Here is a 23,375-nt window from a genome sequence, read left to right as displayed (position 1 = left end):
TTAACTACGTTTATAACGAACACGCTTATAGCGAACCGGCGGATATAACGAACTGTTTTCTTGGGTCCCGTACAGTTGCTGTATATATGCTTTATATATGCTTATAACAAACTATGGTTATAACGAACTAAAACTGGTGGTCGCTTTGAGTTATAACCATAGTTTACTGTACAAGAAACAATGCAGGCGTTGGTCAAAGTGGCATTACATACTTGAGGCCTATGTACATATCCAATCTGCCATGTGGCTACTTCAATAAGTGCAGCACTAAAGGAGTCCAGGACATCGGGGAAGTTTTGAAGTTGTTTGAAGTTGAAAGAATACGAACACAGGAGACTTTTTATGGATAACATTATTCTTTGTGACGACGTTTCAGAGCTTCTTGTCCCTTCATCAGGTGAATGCTGAGTAACTACATGGAGTTAATATATATATATATATATGACAATACGTTTACACAAGGTGGGATAAATGTACACAAATAACAACATAATGACGACGCCAATGATGTTTACAGGAGAGAAGCCAATTACAGTGAAGGTCTAGTGATTGGCCTGGACGTAACAAGAAGGAGCCCACAATGGTAACACTAACACTCACTCACTAATACAGGAGAAAACCCAATTACAGTGAAGGTCTAGTGATTGGCCTGGACGTAACAAGACGGAGTCGACAATGGTAACACTAACACTCACTCACTAATACAGGAGAGAAGCCAATTACAGTGAAGGTCTAGTGATTGGCCTGGACGTAACAAGACGGAGTCGACAATGGTAACACTAACACTCACTCACTAATACAGGAGAGAAGCCAATTACAGTGAAGGTCTAGTGATTGGCCTGGACGTAACAAGACGGAGCCGACAATGGTAACACTAACACTAACTCACTAATACAGGAGAGAAGTCAATTACAGTGAAGGTCTAGTGATTGGCCTGGACGTAACAAGAAGGAGCCGACAATGGTAACACTAACACTCACTCACTAATACAGGAGAGAAGCCAATTACAGTGAAGGTCTAGTGATTGACCTGGACGTAACAAGAAGGAGCCGACAATGGTAACACTAACACTCACTCACTAATACAGGAGAGAAGCCAATTACAGTGAAGGTCTAGTGATTGGCCTGGACGTAACAAGAAGGAGTCGACAATGGTAACACTAACACTCACTCACTAATACAGGAGAGAAGCCAATTACAGTGAAGGTCTAGTGATTGGCCTGGACGTAACAAGAAGGAGCCGACAATGGTAACACTAACACTCACTCACTAATACAGGGGAGAAGCCAATTACAGTGAAGGTCTAGTGATTGGCCTGGACGTAACAAGAAGGAGCCGACAATGGTAACACTAACACTCACTCACTAATACAGGAGAGAAGCCAATTACAGTGAAGGTCTAGTGATTGGCCTGGACGTAACAAGAAGGAGCCGACAATGGTAACACTAACACTCACTCACTAATACAGGAGAGAAGCCAATTACAGTGAAGGTCTAGTGATTGGCCTGGACGTAACAAGAAGGAGTCGACAATGGTAACACTAACACTCACTCACTAATACAGGAGAGAAGCCAATTACAGTGAAGGTCTAGTGATTGGCCTGGACGTAACAAGAAGGAGCCGACAATGGTAACACTAACACTCACTCACTAATACAGGAGAAAACCCAATTACAGTGAAGGTCTAGTGATTGGCCTGGACGTAACAAGAAGGAGCCGACAATGGTAACACTAACACTCACTCACTAATACAGGAGAGAAGCCAATTACAGTGAAGGTCTAGTGATTGGCCTGGACGTAACAAGAAGGAGCCGACAATGGTAACACTAACACTCACTCACTAATACAGGAGAGAAGCCAATTACAGTGAAGGTCTAGTGATTGGCCTGGACGTAACAAGAAGGAGCCGACAATGGTAACACTAACACTCACTCACTAATACAGGAGAGAAGCCAATTACAGTGAAGGTCTAGTGATTGGCCTGGACGTAACAAGAAGGAGCCCACAATGGTAACACTAACAGTGTGGCAATCAAGATGTACATTTGTAGTTGATGATGTCACAAATGGACTTCTTGACTCGTACCTTTCACAGGTACCATTATCAAGGATAATTTAAGTTTGTGTTTTACTGAAGAGCTGATTCATCATTTGTCTGTTTCATAGAATTGAATTCGTTTTAGGACAACATCTAAATATTCATGTTGCAAGTTGGCATTTTCTTGTCAGTGTGGTTAAAATATCCATTTTCACAAGAGCAGGCGAATCAACTTGGAACTGCATGGAACAAGACCCACCTTGTTTCAGTTTGAGTTTCCTCGTGGCGTAGTAGGTACGAAACGGGGTAGCACAATACCTCAGGTGGTCCAGACAAGGTCGGGAGTCTGAACCTGTTTAATGGCTACAGTAATGTAGTCCCCTCAATTACTCACTAATGGCTACAGTAATGTAGGCCCCTCACTGACCAACTCACTCACTAAGGGCTACAGTAATGTAGCCCCCCTCACTCACTCACTAATGTCTTCAGTAATATAGGCCACTCACTCACTCAGTAAGGGCTTCAGTAATGTAGGCATCCACACTCACTCACTCACTCACTCACTCACTCGTTCACTCACTATGGCTACAGTAATGTTGACCCCTCAACCACTCAACCACTCACTCACTAATGGATACAGTAATATAGGCCCCTCACCCCTCACTCACGCACTAATGGCTACAGTAATGTAGCCCCCCCTCACTCAATCACTCACTAATGACTACAGAAATGTAGCCTCACTCACTCACTAATGGCTACAGTAATATTGGCCCCTCACTCACACACTCACTCACTAATAGCTACAGTAATATAGGCCCCTCACTCACTCGTTCACTCACTAATGGCTACAATAATGTAGCCCCCCTCACTCACTTACTCACTAATGGCTACAGTAATATAGGCCCCTCACCCACTCACCCACTCACTCACTCACTAATGGCTACAGTAACGTAGGCCCCTCCCTCACTCACTCACTCACTAAGGGCTTCAGTAATGTAGCCCCCTCACTCACTCACTAATGGCAACAGTAATATAGGCCCCCTCACTCACTCACTCACTCACTAATGGGTAAAGTAATGTAGCCCCCCCTCACTCACTCACTCACTAATGGGTAATGTAATGTAGGCCCTTCACTCACTCACTAAAGGCTCACTCACTCACTCGCTCACTAATGACTACAGTAATGTAAACAACTCACTCACACAAACAACGACCACTCCTGAATCATGCATCTCTACTTTTCTTCGGACACATCATAGGATGGTTTTTGGATGGACAGGGTTGACTATTGATGAAATCAAACAAGCAGCTAAATAGATGGCGACCTCTTAAAGTATACTTTGATGAAGATGTAAGCAAAATGGTGGATACAGATGCTGTCACAGTGGGGTAAAGATCCATACAGTTGCTTGTTAATATCATACAACTCATTACCCGGGAAGGACAAAGTGCCATGCATGATAAGGCAATCTTGGTGACTTCTGACTTTGTCATATCGATGCCGGTGTCGTAGACTGGCAAGTGGCATGGTATGAGAGCTATTTGTCTGTACACTGAATGAGTAAAACATGAATATACCTTAGAGCTTTGATAAAAGCATCTGTGTTTTTATTGATACATTCTGTTTCAAACACTGAACTATTCTTGTCTCCAGAAAAGTAAAGTAGTTTCATTAATAAAAATGATATACGGATATAGATCAAGGCAAATTATCCAATCAATTGAATTAGCCACAGAAGTGATAAAAGTATCTCTATCAATTAACCTATCGCCACCTGTCAATCTAACAACATGATTGACAACAAGTCAAAAAAGTGTGAAATGACAAATAATTTCCAACTTCTACCCTTGAAAATGTTTTACTTTGCATTAGACTATTATATACAGATCTCAACACGTTTATCAATTAAAATGTATCACGAACTATTGGAATACACAAGGATGGATGAAATATGTCACTCATTCATAGTGTGAAAAACATTACTATCTCCATACCTATAACATGTCATGTTATTAGAAATATAAAGATTAAATGAAAAAAATATAAGTTGATGACATACTCTTGCTTGCATTTTGTTGTGTGTGCTGTTAACTCCGCTCTTGTGACTACTTGCTCACACTTGTTTCTGACAAAATGCAAAATCGTCAGCTGATATCATGACGTCTTTGCGAGGCATTTAGAAGTTGGAGTACGAAGTAATATAGAAGTTGTTCATCCATCCTTACTTAGCTGATATCCTAGTTTCCTGCATATGCAATAAAGGCAAATTGATTATATACTAGTATATGTAAAGACAATTAAACATATATGTATAATCATGTAGTAGTTGTGATGCCACGTATTAACGTGATTAACTTAGGTGAGAGAGTTCAAGCAGAAACTGTTTGCCAGAATAAACAACGTTTACACTTTACACATGGGATTTCTGTTCCAGACAGGATATGTTTTCAGTCATTGCTATAGAACACCAAACTTGTTTGTATGAAAGTAGCAGTCAAAAATAATAACTTTTTATGACGCATTTTATTCAGAAGATCAAACATGTCCAGTGAGCAAATAATTGCTTTTGTAAAACCTCAGGACAAATTGTAGACTAATGAATATTCCCAGGCTCCGGAAGAGGATATTAAGAGCATAAAGAGATACATATTTCTGCACAGAGTTGCGTCCCTTTGATCACCTGTCAAACCACACCCTGTCCCTTGTAAACTATGAATACAAATTCACCTGCATGGGTGTACAGCATTGTTTTCCTTGAACATCGCTACGGCAAAGATTTCCTTATTTCCTATGTGTCTGGGATATGACTGAGAGAGCGTATTGTCCGAATTGAGTGGAATCTTGTTACTATTATACTCTACTCAATACCACAGATTGTGGAAATAACAGATACAGATTAGTACATTTACAGAATTGAACCAGTTCTCACAGCATCCACACATTATTATATCCGCTGTAGATCACCGAACGCTGGTGGTATTTTATAAGAGTTAAACGCCCCTTTAAAACATTAGGAGATGGGTTGTCGAAATTGATAATCTGAAGACAGATAGCATGCGCAATTATGTGAACATGTTACTCCATGACAACACACGTCAGATATATATTATACAACACAACACAACATTACTGTTCTATGAACAACATATAACAACAATACTCTCCAATATCATCTGGTTGTGTCACGTGATCTCTCGTGTTGTGTTGTCCTCATTCAGTGCTGTCATTGTGCGTTCCTTTCACAAATGTTCTGGTGCTAGGTCTACTTGAGAAGTATTTCTATCAGGTCAGACTACTACTGGTGCTAGATCTACTTGAAAAGTACTTCTATCAGGTCAGGCTACTACATGTGCTAGGTCTATTTGAGAAGTACTTCTATCAGGTCAGACTTCTATTGGTGCTAGGTCAACTTGAGAAGTACTTCAATCAGGTCAGACTACTACTGGTGCTAGGTCTACTTGAGAAGTACTTCTATCAGGTCAGACTTCTACTGGTGCTAGATCTACTTGAGAAGTACTTCTATCAGGTCAGACTGCTACTGGTGCTAGGTCTACTTGAGAAGTACTTCTATCAGGTCAGACTTCTACTGGTAATAGGTCTACTTGAGAAGTACTTCTATCAGGTCAGACTACTACTGGTGTTAGGTCTACTTGAGAAGTACTTCTATCAGGTCAGATTTCTACTGGTGCTAGGTCTACTTGAGAAGTACTTCTATCGGGTCAGACTACTACTGGTGCTAGATCTACTTGAGAAGTACTTCTATCAGGTCAGACTACTACTGGTGCTAGGTCTACTTGAGAAGTACTTCTATCAGGTCAGACTACTACTGGTGCTAGGTCTACTTGAGAAGTACTTCTATCAGGTCAGACTTCTACTGGTAATAGGTCTACTTGAGAAGTACTTCTATCAGGTCAGACTACTACTGGTGTTAGGTCTACTTGAGAAGTACTTCTATCAGGTCAGATTTCTACTGGTGCTAGGTCTACTTGAGAAGTACTTCTATCAGGTCAGACTACTACTGGTGCTAGGTCTACTTGAGAAGTACTTCTATCAGGTCAGACTTCTACTGGTGCTAGATCTACTTTGAGAAGTACTTCTATCAGGTCAGACTACTACTGGTGCTAGGTCTACTTGAGAAGTACTTCTATCAGGTCAGACTACTACTGGTGCTAGGTCTACTTGAGAAGTACTTCTATCAGGTCAGACTACTACTGGTGCTAGGTCTACTTTGAGAAGTACTTCTACTAGTGCAAGGTCTACTTGAGAAGTACTTCTATCAGGTCAGATTTCTACTGGTGTTAGGTCTACTTGAGGAGTACTTCTATCAGGTCAGACTACTACTGGTGCAAGGTCTACTTGACAAGTACTTCTATCAGGTCAGACTACTACTGGTGCTAGGTCTACTTTGAGAAGTACTTCTACTAGTGCAAGGTCTACTTGAGAAGTACTTCTATCAGGTCAGACTACTACTGGTGTTAGGTCTACTTGAGAAGTACTTCTATCAGGTCAGACTACTACTGGTGCTAGGTCTACTTGAGAAGTACTTCTATCAGGTTAGACTTCTACTGGTGCTAGGTCTACTTGAGAAGTACTTCTATCAGGTCAGACTACTACTGGTGCTAGGTCTACTTGAGAAGTACTTCTATCAGGTCAGACTACTACTGGTGCTAGGTCTACTTGAGAAGTACTTCTATCAGGTCAGACTACTACTGGTGCTAGGTCTACATTGAGAAGTACTTCTACTAGTGCAAGGTCTACTTGAGAAGTACTTCTATCAGGTCAGATTTCTACTGGTGTTAGGTCTACTTGAGGAGTACTTCTATCAGGTCAGACTACTACTGGAGCTAGGTCTACTTGAGAAGTACTTCTATCAGGTCAGACTTCTACTGGTGCTAGGTCTACTTGAGAAGTACTTCTATCAGGTCAGATTTCTACTGGTGCTAGGTCTACTTGAGAAGTACTTCTATCAGATCAGACTTCTACTGGTGCTAGGTCTACTTGAGAAGTACTTCTATCAGGTTAGACTACTACTGGTGCTAGGTCTACTTGAGAAGTACTTCTATCAGGTCAGACTACTACTGGTGCTAGATCTCCTTGAGAAGTACTTCTATCAGGTCAGACTACTACTGGTGCTAGGTCTACTTTGAGAAGTACTACTACTGGTGCTAGATCTACTTGAGAAGTACTTCTATCAGGTCAGACTACAACTGGTGCTAGGTCTACTTGAGAAGTACTTCTATCAGGTCAGACTTCTACTGGTGCTAGGTCTACTTGAGAAGTACTTAGATCAGGTCAGACTACTACTGGTGCTAGGTCTACTTGAGAAGTACTTATATCAGGTCAGACTACTACTGGTGTTAGGTCTACTTGAGAAGTACTTCTATCAGGTCAGACTACTACTGGTGCTAGGTATACTTTGAGAAGTACTACTACTGGTGCTAGATCTCCTTGAGAAGTACTTCTATCAGGTCAGACTACTACTGGTGCTAGATCTACTTTGAGAAGTACTACTACTGGTGCTAGATCTACTTGAGAAGTACTTCTATCAGGTCAGACTACTACTGGTGCTAGGTCTACTTGAGAAGTACTTCTATCAGTTCAGACTTATACTGGTGCTAGGTCTACTTGAGAAGTACTTCTATCAGGTCAGACTTCTACTGGTGCTAGGTCTACTTGAGAAGTACTTCTATCAGGTCAGACTACTACTGGTGCTAGGTCTACTTGAGAAGTACTTAGATCAGGTCAGACTACTACTGGTGCTACGTCGCTATATAAGTGCAATAATCTTGGACGCGACGTTAAACCCAATTTCACCTCACCTCACTACTGGTGCTAGGTCTACTTGAGAAGTACTTCTAACAGGTCAGACTACTACTGGTGCTAAGTATACTTTGAGAAGTACTACTACTGGTGCTAGATCTACTTGAGGAGTACTTCTATCAGGTCAGACTACCACTGGTGCTAGGTCTACTTGAGAAGTACTTCTATCAGGTCAGACTACTACTGGTGCTAGGTCTACTTGAGAAGTACTTCTGTCAGGTCAGACTTCTACTGGTGCTAGGACTTCTTGAGAATTACTTCTCTCAGGTCAGACTACTACTGGTGCAAGGTCTACTTGAGAAGTACTTCTATCAGGTCAGACTTATACTGGTGCTAGGTCTACTTGAGAAGTACTTCTATCAGGTCAGACTACTACTGGTGTTAGGTCTACTTGAGAAGTATTTCTATCAGGTCAGACTTCTACTGGTGCTAGGTCTACTTGAGAAGTACTTCTATCAGGTCAGACTTCTACTGGTGCTAGGCCTACTTGAGAAGTACTTCTATCAGGTCAGACTACTACTGGTGCTAGGTCTACTTGAGAAGTACTTCTATCAGGTCAGAGTACTACTGGTGCTAGGTCTACTTGAGAAGTACTTCTATCTGGTCAGACTTCTACTGGTGCTAGGTCTACTTGAGAAGTACTTCTATCAGGTCAGACTACTACTGGTGTTAGGTCTACTTGAGAAGTACTTCTATCAGGTCAGACTTCTACTGGTGCTAGGTCTACTTGAGAAGTACTTCTATCAGGTCAGACTTCTACTACTGTTAGGTCGCCCTGTAGTTAACCAATGACATGATGGACTACGTGTGTAAGTGAAGAACTGGATCCGATCCTAAAGCAGGAGTCAACTTTTGAAATATTCAACTGTGTATGGAGATCAAAATTATCTCTGTTGCCATATTCAGCGTGGGCAGAATTTGAATACGTTTACATATCTCCCAGACGTAACATACAGCAGGCCGTCAGCATCAAGACAGACACCACGAGGACATATAAGACCATCCTGTTGTGTGAGGACATCTCTGACAAACTGTCCCGACTCTGTCAGCTGAATCACCTTGTGGGAGTGATAGTCTACAAGCAGGATATCTCCTGTGCTGGTTGTTGTGATACCTAGAGGATATGACAGAGCTCTGTCTCCTGTGGGTGTGTAGGTGAAAACAGCGTCCCCTTCACTGGTCACACATACAAGGGATTTTGCGTCTCTTTCACTGACTATCAAGTTGTTGTTTCTGGTGACGTGGATGAAGTCTGGATTCCCTATCACTCCCGTGTTGATAGACCTCAGTATCCTCCCTGTCAGGTCCAGTATGTCCACAGAGTGAGACTGTCTCCATGTACCTGCCGCCAGCTCTGAAGGACTCAGACAGGCCAGGGCGTAGTACTGCTTGCTTGTTTTGATAATTGACAGTAATTCAGGAACTGGGGTAACATTCATTGTAACTATTTCCTTACTGTCTGGAACACTGACAGCAATCTGACTCTCACTTAACTTGGCTATTTGCCAAGGACCATTAGAACACAGGAGCTGATATTGGAATGAATTGAAGTTTTGTGTGTAATATGTTTGGAGTCTCTTGTTATCATAATCTGCAACTACCATCATTTTCACTGAACTATCACCAGTCAACACTGTGACGTCATACAAGTAAGGATCCTCCCCGTCCCCATCTTCCTTGCAGTCAAGGGTGTGAAGTAGAACGGGAGAAGACTCGGGATCACTCACTCCATGGACGACTTGAACCTCCCCCAGCTGTAGCTCATCAACTGCTTTACTCAGCTTGTCCAGGTCGTGTGTGAACACAACCATTCCTTGTTCTGGTCTGTTGTCCGTGTCTCTGTTGTCTGTAAAAGTCTCACCCATCGACTCATAGATGGCATACATGTCCATCTCACAGTTGGACGTCACAGCATTGGCTGTGAAATCATACTGCTGCTGGTACATCTGTAGATCGATCTCCTGGGATTGTAGATCTGCTTGTAACTCATGTAATTGTTCATCAGTAGCTTTATCGATGACACCAAGGAGTTGCTTCTCTTTTCTTAAAATAGCACGCATCACTGTACCCCGTGTCTTCATGACTTGATCTTTGAAGGTTTGTGAATTACTCTTCACATCTTGAATTTTAGATTTTCTCCAGGTTATGTTATTATTCCTAGCTGCCATGTTGATTCCGAGTGTCTCTATTTTGTTTGTCAGTTGTTCCTTCACAAGAGGGGTCATACTCTCTATTGTATCAACATCCTTACATGTCCTGTGTTTTATACTGCAGCATATCGTGCATATTGCCTGCTTGCAGTCTTTACAGAACAACTCTATCTGTTTGTCTCTGTGGACTTGACACATGAAGCGACGCTTGACCTTTGTCTTGGTGTGATCAGACAAGTGAACCACTTCATGGTCACACAACACTGGCATCATGTTGTGCAACTGGAGACATCCTTCACAGTACACAACATCGCAGACAGAGCACCAAGAAGTGGCGGGAGTTGTCTTTCCTTGTTTCGTACAAACACTGCACACATGTTCCTCCACAGCTAAAAAGACAAGTGGTTTTTTTTTCATTTGTCAAAAACATGATAAGAATCGCACACCATCTAAAGAAATAATAACATATAACACATTAGTTTTGTCATAAACGGCCACGCCCTTTCTGGAGATGAACATATCATATGACACAGGTTGTAATGAAACAATGATGCTGTCTCACAATGTAGGACTCCCTAGTCAATCATGACCTACAGGTAATCATAATCACAAGATTATTATTTGCTGACTAGATATACAATAACAGATGCATATTAAAACCCCTCGGGGGTTACAGCGTCTTTTTAGATGGGAGACTGAACTGACAGAGAACTTAACATACACGTTTTCATTTAACATGCTTTGTTACAATGTTGGGCCATGGCATAACCTGTAAGATGTACCTGCAACTAAAGATCAACCTCACAGTTCTGTCAACACACCCCTGTGCTAGCTGTGGCATGTCACAGTGGAAGGCGACTAAGATCAACCCCACAGTTCTGTCAACACAACCCGTCCTAGCTGTGTCATGTCACAGTGGAAGGCGACTAAGATCAACCCCACAGTTCTGTCAACTAAACCCGTCCTAGCTGTGTCATGTCACAGTGGAAGGCGACTAAGATCAACCCCACAGTTCTGTCAACACATCCCGTCCTAACTGTGGCATGTCACAGTGGAGGGCGACTAAGATCAACCCCACAGTTCTGTCAACACATCCCTGTGCTAGCTGTGGCATGTCACAGTGGAGGGCGACTTAGATCAACCCCACAGTTCTGTCAACACATCCCTGTGCTAGCTGTGGAAGGTCACAATGAAGGGCGACTAAGATCAACCCCACAGTTCTGTCAACACAACCCGTCCTAGCTGTGGCATGTCACAGTGGAGGGCGACTAAGATCAACCCCAAAGTTCTGTCAACACAACCCGTCCTAGCTGTCGAAGGTCACAGTGGGGGGAGACAAAGATCAACCCCACAGTTCTGTCAACGCATCCCTGTGTTAGCTGTGGCATGTCACAGTGGGGGGCGACTAAGATCAACCCCACAGTTCTGTCAACACAACCCGTCCTAGCTGTCGAAGGTCACAGTGGGGGGAGACAAAGATCAACCCCACAGTTCTGTCAACACATCCCTGTGCTAGCTGTGGCATGTCACAGTGGGGGGCGACTAAGATCAACCCCGCAGTTCTGTCAACACAACCCGTCCTAGCTGTGGAAGGTCACAGTGGAGGGAGACAAAGATCAACCCCACAGTTCTGTCAACACATCCCTGTGCTAGCTGTGGCATGTCACAGTGGAGGGCGACTTAGATCAACCCCACAGTTCTGTCAACACATCTCTGTGCTAGCTGTGGCATGTCACAGTGGAGGGCGACTAAGATCAACCACACAGTTCTGTCAACACATCTCTGTGCTAGCTGTGGCATGTCACAGTGGAGGGCGACTAAGATCAACCCCACAGTTCTGTCAACACATCCCGTCCTAGCTGTGGCATATATTGCAGCCCCCAATCAGGATAAGCAGACACAAATTGTGACATTTATATGCTAGCATGTCATACAGATTGTATTAATAACTGACAATAATATAACAAAAAGGAATGACGACTTGGTAGGGGTAGGACATAAAATTCATGTCGATTTCATAAAATTATGGTAATAGGTATTTGAGTTCACCGGAAGCTCTTTGACGCAAACAGAATGTAATATATTTCCCTTTGCAGGAAAGAAATATTTATCCTGCATCAAAATCGATTAACATGAAGTCAAAATAAGCAATTCTATTAGTGAATGCTCGTCAATGCACACATGTGTGGCTGTTAAAAAACCCTTTAAAAAGGTATATTAGTCAGGCAGTACAATAATAAGGTGATTACCCTTTGTGCCGGGTCCAAAGTCGTCCATCAGCCCCTGTATGACGTGGCTTGGTTTCAGCTGACTGACCCACTCCTCTACTGGACTGTCAGGGTTGGTCACATTCGTCTGTTGTCTACAGGAGGGACATGGGATGGACTTGGCTTGTACTGCTTCCGGCTGTGTGTATGTGTATTTCAGCAGACAGGACTTACAGAATGTATGATGATACTGAAGTGTGGCTGGGTCTGTGAACACCTCTGTACAGATGACACAAGTGAGGTCGTTCTCTGTCGGCTTCTTAGCCAAACTGAAGCCAAACCGATAGTTTAGTGAAGTATATAGGCACATGTTATAGACAGAATCATACAACATGTACATGAATGCATCATCCCCAACGTCCCACGACGTGACATCATTACAAGACAGCGAGACAGGAGTTTAGGTTACAACACGGCGCCCCATTGCATGTATATCTGTGGAACATCACGACTCTTGTTAATTATGTTTTACGGAAGTCGCCCTAAACCTCAAATACCACGCAGTATCATGATACCATTTCACGTTCGCCCCCTAAGTAATCAATATGTTTATTACTTGCCCGTGAAGAGATCATCGGTTTAAGAAACATACTGTTGTATTGCACATTGTGTAATACCAAAACGCGTGCTTATGTACTCTCGGAACACGTTTCACTAAAAATATTGAAAGCTCTCAACATCCCTTGGCTTATTCAACGACATTGCGTGTGGAGATGAAACATCACTGAGAGGAGCTTATGCACACTCGATGAAATTACGTCATCGGTTATTGTGACGTGATTGTAAACTTTTAGGTGCAAGGCCCCGTTCCACAAGGCGATCGTACTGTAGCGCAACGACAGTCGTTGGTCTAAGTTAAGTATTTGAGTTGCGATAACCTTAACGCTACGATAATTTTGTGGAACGCACGCCTGAATTCTAAAGATGGACCGTTGTATGGTTTTAAATTCATACGTTTCAACTTTTGACGTGTTTGAAGTATTATTCTGTTAAACTCAATTGTATTATGCCGTGGATCGTGTAAGTGTCATCCCATTCACACTCGACAGTATAATTCTACAAACGTTATAAATGGCAAGTAATAAATAAAATACTAAATTCGCCCCGTGTAAAACCAATTTTATGACACGAGTGAATAGTTGTGGTGTCTGACTCGCTTTCCCTCGTCAGATACCACAACTATTCACGAGTTTCATAAAATTGGTATTACACGGGAGCTGTTTAATATTCTGTATACATTTCATGAAGTGGAGTGACTGTCTTCATGACCGGATACGGATTGTCAACACACACGCACGCACGCACGCACGCACGCACGCACGCACGCACGCACGCACGCACGCACGCACGCACGCACGCACGCACGCACGCACGCACGCACGCACGCACACTCAAATACACACACATCACACACACAACAGACAAAATCGTACAGGCATATACTGTCATGGGACATAACTCTGGTCAAATCGTGTACATCGCCATAACTGGATATTACATTTAAAGACAATCGGTGCATGAATAAAAAATCTGTCTTATTTAGCTATCACTATATTGTAACCGGGTTTCCTTGGCTTTATCCATTATTTAAAACAGATGACACCAAGACGGCTACGGGGTGTGAGGATTATGTTTATTTATAATCAGGATAGACACCCTTTTGTTGTGATCTATGAATACTCCCAGTGCAGTGCATAGTGAAGGTGGCAATATGGAGTTAGTCAGAGAAAGAAGGTAAAGTTTGAATTTGGCCAATCACAGGGTCGCTTGGGATGTCATTGATCAGTAGAGGCTGGACAAAGAATGTAGTAGAGCTTGGGTTGTGATTGATCACTGAGGGCTGGACTTAGAATGATGGGATAAAAACAAACATACCTCTGTTGAATATAGTTCAACAGAAATAAAACTTGAAATAGTTTTATTTACAAACAAAGCTAAAATACAAATATATACACCTGCTACAATATTTCATCAACAACCAGACCTGTTCCACACGGTGTTAGCGTTGGGCGTCTCAACGTGCGTGGTTCCCGTGCACCCTTTCGAGTTGAGCTGATTGGTTCAACTGTGTCATATGGCCCTGTGACGCAGGGGTAGCATTATGCAGATAGCTGTTTCAATGAATGCTCGTTCCACCCGTGACGAACAGGTCTAATTGTTGATAAAATATAGTGATAGCTAAATAGACAGATTTTTTATTCATGCACCGATTTTCTTAAAAATGTAATATCCAGTTATGTATGACTGTTTAATAATCTCTTACCAACTTTGACTGCAGTAGGTCCGATAGTTTTTCAGACATTGTAGTAAACGTCCGTACCTTAAATTACCTTCCAGACCATATATGAATGTAATCATGGTGGATACGTGCTGTGTTAAAGTCAAACCTTTGCCCTCGCGTGTATAGAGTAAAACATGGGTAACACAATCATGAACTGTCACATAATATAAAATCTATACGTGTGTATGTGCAATGGCGTCTAAATATGTGACTTACCTCTTTTACAACGTGGAGCTCTCTTCTCTGAAGTCGTCTCTCTTCCTGGTTCCTAGAATAACTACAACCCGCTCATCGCCTGTCGTGTTAGTGGATCACGTGATCTGATGTGTGCAGGTATGTACTTGTATCTCATTAGAAGCAACTTTGTACGACTCTCTTCAGATCTGTACCATCAAGCCAACACTCCAGGATGCAAGAGATTCTTTCTCAGTTTGACCATTAGTCATTTATCTGAAATAATGTGTGCAATCTCTTTTGTTATTTCAATCAAACGTGAACTGATACTAGGTGTAGTTTTCGAGATAATGTATTGTAACACAGGTAGGAGTTGTCCCCCTTAGACCATAATATTGCAAATTGAACTTGGTTGCCGCTCATGACCCTTCGGAGGTTTTTCCGTTTTAGGGCGGTGGGGTAGTCTGGTGGTAAAAGCGTTCGCTCGTCACGTCAAAGATTCCCAACATGGGTATAATGTGTGACGCTTATTTACAGACCGCCGTCATATAATGGAATATTGCTGAGTGCAGCGTTATACAACAAACCAACAAAAATCATTTCTGGTGTCCCCCGCCGGGATATTGATGGAATATTACAAAAAGCAGTGTAAAACCATACTCACTCAATATCCGGGTTTTGTTAGAATAGGTGTTCAGAAACCCATGCTTGCGACTAACGGGATCGGGTGGTCTGGCTCGGTGACTTGGTTGATGCATGTCATCGTATCCCAATTGCGTAGATCGGTGCTCATAATGTCAATCACTGGATAAAAGAGATATAAGAGATAAAAGCGTTCGCTCGTCACGTCAATGATTCCCAACATTGGTATAATGTGTGACGCTTATTTACAGACCGCCGTCATATAGCTGGATTATTGCCGAGTGCGGCGTTAAACAACAAACAAACAATTTACATTTAACAAGTAATATGGCCGCGGAATATGAAAAGGACTCTAAGATGTCAGGGGAGCTGAAACAAAATCAGAGAGAAGGCGGCAGGGACAAAGATGCCTGAAATCATATATGCGTTGAGGAAGAGTGCGATTGATGATGATTTGTAGCCAGAAGGCTCCCGGGGAAATCGCTTCCCAAATTGCCTATCAAAGAAAAGACTTGTGCTGTCCAAGGTAAGGCAAACGTTAGAAAGCTGAAAATTATGAGTGGATAGAATCGTTAGCACAAGACCTGGAGGCAAAGTTTCTCGATTCCGGGGATGGTACAAACTTGACCTTGGTAGTTCAAAAGGGTACGGTGATAACTTCACGTCAGAGATGTGGACATACGCCAGTGTAGGCGTCTTGAAAGATGATTACTGACAAAGGAGGGGATATATCTGGGATACTTGACTGTCTGAAATACATGCTAGATGTCAGTCACCTTGCATAAAAATACGTATGGGGAGATATGGGAAAAGATATGAATTATTACATGGTAAAGTGTCAGTGCTCATACTTGGACTTAAAGGACGGTAAAAAGTGGATCACCCAGGTAGTTTCCTCGCAAAGGTTGACCTGAAGGGCGGTTCAGATCAATACGACTGCACCCAAGTAACCATGATCAGTGTTGTGCTGTACTACCTATACTTGTAGCATAAAAAGCTACCTTTGGCTGCAGCAAAGAGCCCTAAGATATTTCAAACCTTCAGTTCGGCAGTGTGTTGCCTGACGAAAGTGCGTCATAACATGAGGGTTTATAGCCCACATAGAGACTGATTGTGTACAGTTCAGTCGAAGAATGTGCAGGAGCTCTGGCTAAGTTGATTTCTGTGTTGCAGATGATGTCTTGCCAACTTGAGGGACACTAAAAGTTGATCACCCCAGGCATTTTCCTCGCAAAGATTGACCTCATGAGTGCGTACTAATCTTTATTACTTGCCAGATCACCCGTTGAAGAGATCATCGGTTTAATACACATACAGCTGTATCACACCTTGTGTAAGACCAAAGCCCGTCTTAATGTACTGCGGGAAGAAGTTTCACAAACAAATATTGAAATCTCTCAACATCCCAGGGCTTATTCAACAACAACGAATCAAGTCAGCGAGCCTGACCACCCGATCCCCTTAGTCGCCTCTTTCATACCCATTGGAATAGGATAACATACCTATAGTAATATGATAACATACCATAGGAAAGAAGCCCATCTATAAAAGGTACCATACACCGAATATTAACAGGAATCTAATCCTTCGGCAGAGAAGCTCCACATGCTTCCATTGCCAATAGCTTGCGTTTGCTACACCTTTGAATATAACAACGATATACATTACTCCTCCTGAATCTAACATCTTGGATCTGCCGCCCGCTAAACCCTATTTCAAACACCACACTAGCTCCTCCCTTTCTGAAATTATGACCTGTCAATACGTCACTCATGCCCCTTTCCTGTAAAGTATGATTTACAACAGCAATAACAATGTCATAAGAAAAGGCGTTATGTTGCTTATCACACACTAGTTGTATTAATAGCTGCACGTGTTCATGTTACAGTCACAAGGTCCGCAGGACATCTTATCCCAGTTGAGTAGAGAGATGTTCATGATGTCAATCACTGGACTGTCTGGTCCAGACTCGATTATTTACAAACCACCCTCATATAGCTGGAATATTCTGAGTCGGCGTTAAACAGACCAGAAAGTCCAAACACACTTTATTTGTTGGATGTTTTGTTATATCATCAAATCATCATCCTCAACAAAATTGTAGTTGTACAATTGATAATGCCATCAAGTCATTTTGCATATGAGCATGTCTGTGTTGTGTTTTCCGTATTACAGCTAAAGAAAGGGCAACACCCTATTTGTGCCACAATATACCAACACCCAAGTCAGACTAAAACATTCCATGTACCCCACTTAGTTCACATAGGGAAAATATAACTGTTATTAATTCGGACCAAGTACGATAACGGGTATACATTTTCTCCTGAAATGTTTTTTACATGTCTGTGATGTCACGTGTACGTAGCCACTTAGTGCTGAGGTAGGTGTGTAGAGACAATGCAGGATTCAGAAGCTGAAGATATTGCACTGCTTTGTTCTTCAAAGCAGCTAGGATAATTCAGTGTTTCTGAAGCAATGTTTTACAAGTGACTTGACGAGAGTTTCCTTGGGTGTAAACAATGATGTACAGAATGTTTGTCTGTGAATGACAGATGTATGTTGCACGAGTCACTCTGTCCACATCCGGTCACATGACACATTGAGACTTGAATAATACACTGGGGGTCGTATACAGAAATATATACATAGGGGCTTAGTTGAAACCAAAGGGAAACGGCTTTCTGGTTATTGGTCAGATATTCATATGCATTAGCCATGTGTGGGCTGGTGTTTAAATCTAACTTTGGTTAGATTTTTTGCATTTCTAAACTTGGTACAGAAGATTGGTTGACCCTTGATACTGTCAGTCTAAGCTGGTACAAAATCTACATACAGTAAACTACATTTATAACGAACACGCTTATAACGAACCGGCGGATATAACGAACTTTTTTTGGGGCTCCCGTACATTTGCTCTATATATGCTGTATATATGCTTATAACGAACTACGGTTATAACGAACTAAAATGTGTGGTCCCTTTGAGTTCGTTATAACCGTAGTTTACTGTACAAGAAACAGTGCAGGCGTTGGTCAAAGTGGCATTACATACTTGAGGCCTATGTACATATCCAATCTGCCATGTGGCTACTTCAATAAGTGCAGCACTAAAGGAGTCCAGGACATCGGGGAAGTTTTGAAGTTGTTTGAAGTTGAAAGAATACGAACACAGGAGACCTTTTATGGATAACATTATTCTTTGTGACGACGTTTCAGAGCTACGTCTTGTCCCTTCATCAGGTGAATGCTGAGTAACTACATGGAGTTAATATATATACATGACGATACATTCACACAAGGTGGGATAAATGTACACAAATAACAACATAATGACGACGCCAATGATGTTTACAGGAGTGAAGCCAATTACAGTGAAGGTCTAGTGATTGGCCTGGACGTAACAAGAAGGAGCCGACAATGGTAACACTAACACTCACTCACTAATGACTACAGTAACGTAGCCCACTCACTCACTCACTCACTCACTAATGACTACAGTAATGCAGCTCCCCTCACTTACTCACTCCCTCACTAATGACTACAGTAATGTAGGCCCCCTTACTCACTCACTCACTCACTCACTCACTAATGGCTGAAGTAATGTAGGCCCCCTCACTTACTTACTGACTAATGACTACAGTAATGTAGCCCCCCTCACTCACTCACTCCCTCACTAATGACTACAGTAATGTAGCCCCCCTCACTCACTCCCTCACTAATGACTACAGTAATGTAGCCCCCCTCACTCACTCCCTCACTTACTCACTCCCTCACTAATGACAACAGTAATGTAGGCCCCCTCACTCACTCCCTCACTTACTCACTCCCTCACTAATGACAACAGTAATGTAGGCCCCCTCACTCACTCCCTCACTTACTCACTCACTCACTAATGACAACAGTAATGTAGCCCCCCTCACTTACTCACTCCCTCACTAATGACAACAGTAATGTAGCCCCCCTCACTTACTCACTCACTCACTAATGACTACAGTAATGTAGCCCCCCTCACTTACTCCCTCTCTCACTAATGACTACAGTAATGTAGCCCCCCTCACTTACTCACTCCCTCACTAATGACAACAGTAATGTAGCCCCCCTCACTTACTCACTCCCTCACTAATGACAACAGTAATGTAGCCCCCCTCACTTACTCACTCCCTCACTAATGACTACAGTAATGTAGCCCCCCTCACTTACTCACTCCCTCACTAATGACTACAGTAATGTAGCCCCCCTCACTTACTCACTCCCTCACTAATGACTACAGTAATGTAGCCCCCCTCACTTACTCCCTCCCTCACTAATGACAACAGTAATGTAGCCCCCCTCACTTACTCACTCACTCACTAATGACAACAGTAATGTAGCCCCCCTCACTAACTCACTCCCTCACTAATGACAACAGTAATGTAGCCCCCCTCACTTACTCACTCACTCACTCACTCACTAATGACAACAGTAATGTAGCCCCCCTCACTTACTCCCTCCCTCACTAATGACTACAGTAATGTAGCCCCCCTCACTTACTCACTCCCTCACTAATGACTACAGTAATGTAGCCCCCCTCACTTACTCACTCCCTCACTAATGACTACAGTAATGTAGGCCCCTCACTTACTCCCTCCCTCACTAATGACTGCAGTAATGTAGCCCCCCTCACTTACTCACTCCCTCACTAATGACTGCAGTAATGTAGCCCCCCTCACTAACTCACTCACTCACTAATGACAACAGTAATGTAGCCCCCCTCACTAACTCACTCCCTCACTAATGACTACAGTAATGTAGCCCCCCTCACTCACTCCCTCACTAATGACTACAGTAATGTAGCCCCCCCTCACTCACTCACTCACTAATGACTACAGTAATGTAGCCCCCCTCACTTACTCACTCACTCACTAATGACAACAGTAATGTAGCCCCCCTCACTAACTCACTCCCTCACTAATGACTACAGTAATGTAGCCCCCCTCACTTACTCACTCACTCACTAATGACAACAGTAATGTAGCCCCCCTCACTTACTCCCTCTCTCACTAATGACAACAGTAATGTAGCCCCCCTCACTTACTCACTCACTCACTAATGACTACAGTAATGTAGCCCCCCTCACTTACTCACTCCCTCACTAATGACTACAGTAATGTAGCCCCCCTCACTCACTCCCTCACTAATGACTACAGTAATGTAGCCCCCCCTCACTCACTCACTCACTAATGACTACAGTAATGTAGCCCCCCTCACTTACTCACTCACTAATGACTACAGTAATGTAGGCCCCTCACTCACTCACTCACTCACTAATGACTACAGTAATGTAGGCCCCTCACTCACTCACTCACTCACTAATGACTACAGTAATGTAGGCCCCCTCACTCACACCCTCACTAATGACTACAGTAATGTAGCCTCCCTCACTTACTCACTCACTCACTCCCTCACTAATGACTACAGTAATGTAGGCCCCCTCACTCACTCACTCCCTCACTAATGACTACAGTAATGTAGGCCCCCTCACTCACTCACTGCCTCACTAATGGCTACAGTGATGTAGGCCCCTCACTCACTCACTCACTAATGACTACAGTAATGTAGCCCCCCTCACTCACTCCCTCACTAATGACTACAGTAATGTAGCCCCCCTCACTTACTCACTCACTCACTCCCTCACTAATGACAACAGTAATGTAGCCCCCCTCACTTACTCACTCCCTCACTAATGACTACAGTAATGTAGCCCCCCTCACTTACTCACTCCCTCACTAATGACTACAGTAATGTAGCCCCCCTCACTCACTCCCTCACTAATGACTACAGTAATGTAGCCCCCCCTCACTCACTCACTCACTAATGACTACAGTAATGTAGCCCCCCTCACTTACTCACTCACTAATGACTACAGTAATGTAGGCCCCTCACTCACTCACTCACTCACTAATGACTACAGTAATGTAGGCCCCTCACTCACTCACTCACTCACTAATGACTACAGTAATGTAGGCCCCCTCACTCACACCCTCACTAAAGACTACAGTAATGTAGCCTCCCTCACTTACTCACTCACTCACTCCCTCACTAATGACTACAGTAATGTAGGCCCCCTCACTCACTCACTCCCTCACTAATGACTACAGTAATGTAGGCCCCCTCACTCACTCACTGCCTCACTAATGGCTACAGTGATGTAGGCCCCTCACTCACTCACTCACTAATGACTACAGTAATGTAGCCCCCCTCACTCACTCCCTCACTAATGACTACAGTAATGTAGCCCCCCTCACTTACTCACTCACTCACTCCCTCACTAATGACTACAGTAATGTAGGCCCCCTCACTCACTCACTCCCTTACTAATGACTACAGTAATGTAGGCCCCCTCACTCACTCACTCCCTCACTAATGGCTACAGTGATGTAGCCCCCTCACTCACTCCCTCACTAATGACTACAGTGATGTAGGCCCCTCACTCACTCCCTCACTAATGACTACAGTAATGTAGCCCCCCTCACTTACTCACTCACTCACTAATGACTAAAGTAATGAAGACCCCGCACTCACTCACTCACTCATTAATGGCTACAGTAATGTAGCCCCCGTCACTCACTCACTCACTCACTAACATAACATTCATCCATTCGTCATCACTCGCCCCTTTCCGTAACCTGCAAGAAGACTCGTCCCCCTATCGATGAATGTTATGTGCGAAAATACGACAAACCAATCAGAATGCGCGTATGATTTCAAGTTCTTCGTCAAAGAATCCCTCAGAAATAATTTTTGATTTTACATATGTCTTGCATCTAAAATTATACCCAAGACACAGTTAAAGGTGTTCAATCATACTGTATAACTTCGCATGTCCCAATGTGCTTTAAATTGCATTTGAAATATATATAATCTATGGAGAAATATATGTGAACCATTACGCAACGAGTTGACAATTGTTTAGGTATTCCCGTTTGCGCTAAGACGGAACCCGGTCGCAAAAATGGCCATGAGGGGGACACGAGTCGCTATTCGGCTTGTCCCGGAATAACACGAGTTGGTCACGAATGAACATTCATCGAGATATGGATGAGTCTTCTTCCAGGTTTCGGAAAGGGGCGAGTGGTGACGAATGACATATTTATGCACAGAGTTGTGTCCCTTTGATCACCTGTCAAACCACACCGTCCCATGTAAACAATGAATACAAATTCACCTGCATGGGTGTATAGCATTGTTTTCCTTGAACATCGCTACGGCAAAGATTTCCTTATCTCCTATGTGTCTGGGATATGACTGATAGAGAGTGTATTGTCCGAAATGAGGTGAATCGTGTCACTATAATACTCTACTCAATACCACAGATTGTTGAAATAACAGATACAAATAGTACATTTACAGAACTCAACCAGTTCACACAGCATCCACACATTATTATATCCGCTGTAGATCACTGAACGCTGGTGATGTTTTATAAGAGTAAAGCGCCTCTTTATAACATAAGGAAATGGGTTGTCGAACTGATAATCTAAAGACGGATAGCATGCGCAATAATGTGAACAGGTTACTCCATGACAACACACGTCAGATATATAGTACACTACACAACACAACATTACTGTTGTATAAACAACATATACCAACAATACTGTCTAGGTCACGTGATCTCTCGTGTAGCGTTGTCCTCATTCAGTACTGTCATTGTGCGTTCCTTTCACAAATGTACTTGAGAAGTACTTCTATCAGGTCAGACTACTACTGGTGCTAGGTCTACTTGAGAAGTACTTCTATCAGGTCAGACTTCTACTGGTGTTAGGTCTACTTGAGAAGTACTTCTATCATGTCAGGCTTCTACTGGTGCTAGGTCTACTTGAGAAGTACTTCTATCAGGTCAGACTACTACTGGTGCTAGGTCTACTTGAGAAGTACTTCTATCAGGTCAGACTACTACTGGTGCTAGGTCTACTTGAGAAGTACTTCTATCAGGTCAGACTACTACTGGTGCTAGGTCTACTTGA

General features: G+C 42.9%; 1 protein-coding gene across 1 annotated transcript; it reads right to left on the bottom strand.

The window, feature by feature from the left end:
* Positions 1-8,495: 8,495 nt before the first annotated feature.
* On the bottom strand, positions 8,496-15,003 carry LOC124127743. Its single transcript, XM_048383077.1, has 3 exons — positions 14,771-15,003; positions 12,256-12,542; positions 8,496-10,395 (listed from the first exon to the last, which is right to left on the bottom strand). The coding sequence occupies exons 2-3, from the start codon at positions 12,281-12,283 to the stop codon at positions 8,759-8,761; spliced, it is 1,665 nt and encodes a 554-aa protein (XP_048239034.1). The 5' UTR covers positions 12,284-12,542; positions 14,771-15,003; the 3' UTR covers positions 8,496-8,758.
* Positions 15,004-23,375: the final 8,372 nt, after the last annotated feature.

The sequence above is a fragment of the Haliotis rufescens genome, unplaced genomic scaffold (genome assembly GCF_023055435.1).
Source record: "Haliotis rufescens isolate VD_foot unplaced genomic scaffold, xgHalRufe1.0.p SCAF_44, whole genome shotgun sequence".
In the NCBI taxonomy this organism is placed as follows: domain Eukaryota; kingdom Metazoa; phylum Mollusca; class Gastropoda; order Lepetellida; family Haliotidae; genus Haliotis; species Haliotis rufescens.
Note: the sequence above shows the minus strand (reverse complement) of the source record. Positions and strands in the feature narration are given on the sequence as shown.

What these genes read in the sequence shown, in the direction of transcription:
- LOC124127743 (XM_048383077.1), bottom strand. Translation starts at nt 12,283, where the DNA reads ATGGACGACTTTGGACCCGGCACAAAGG. An exon ending in CTTTGGACCCGGCACAAAGG is followed by an intron (nt 10,396 to 12,255) that starts GTAATCACCTTA and finishes TTGTCTTTTTAG; the next exon opens with CTGTGGAGGAACATGTGTGC.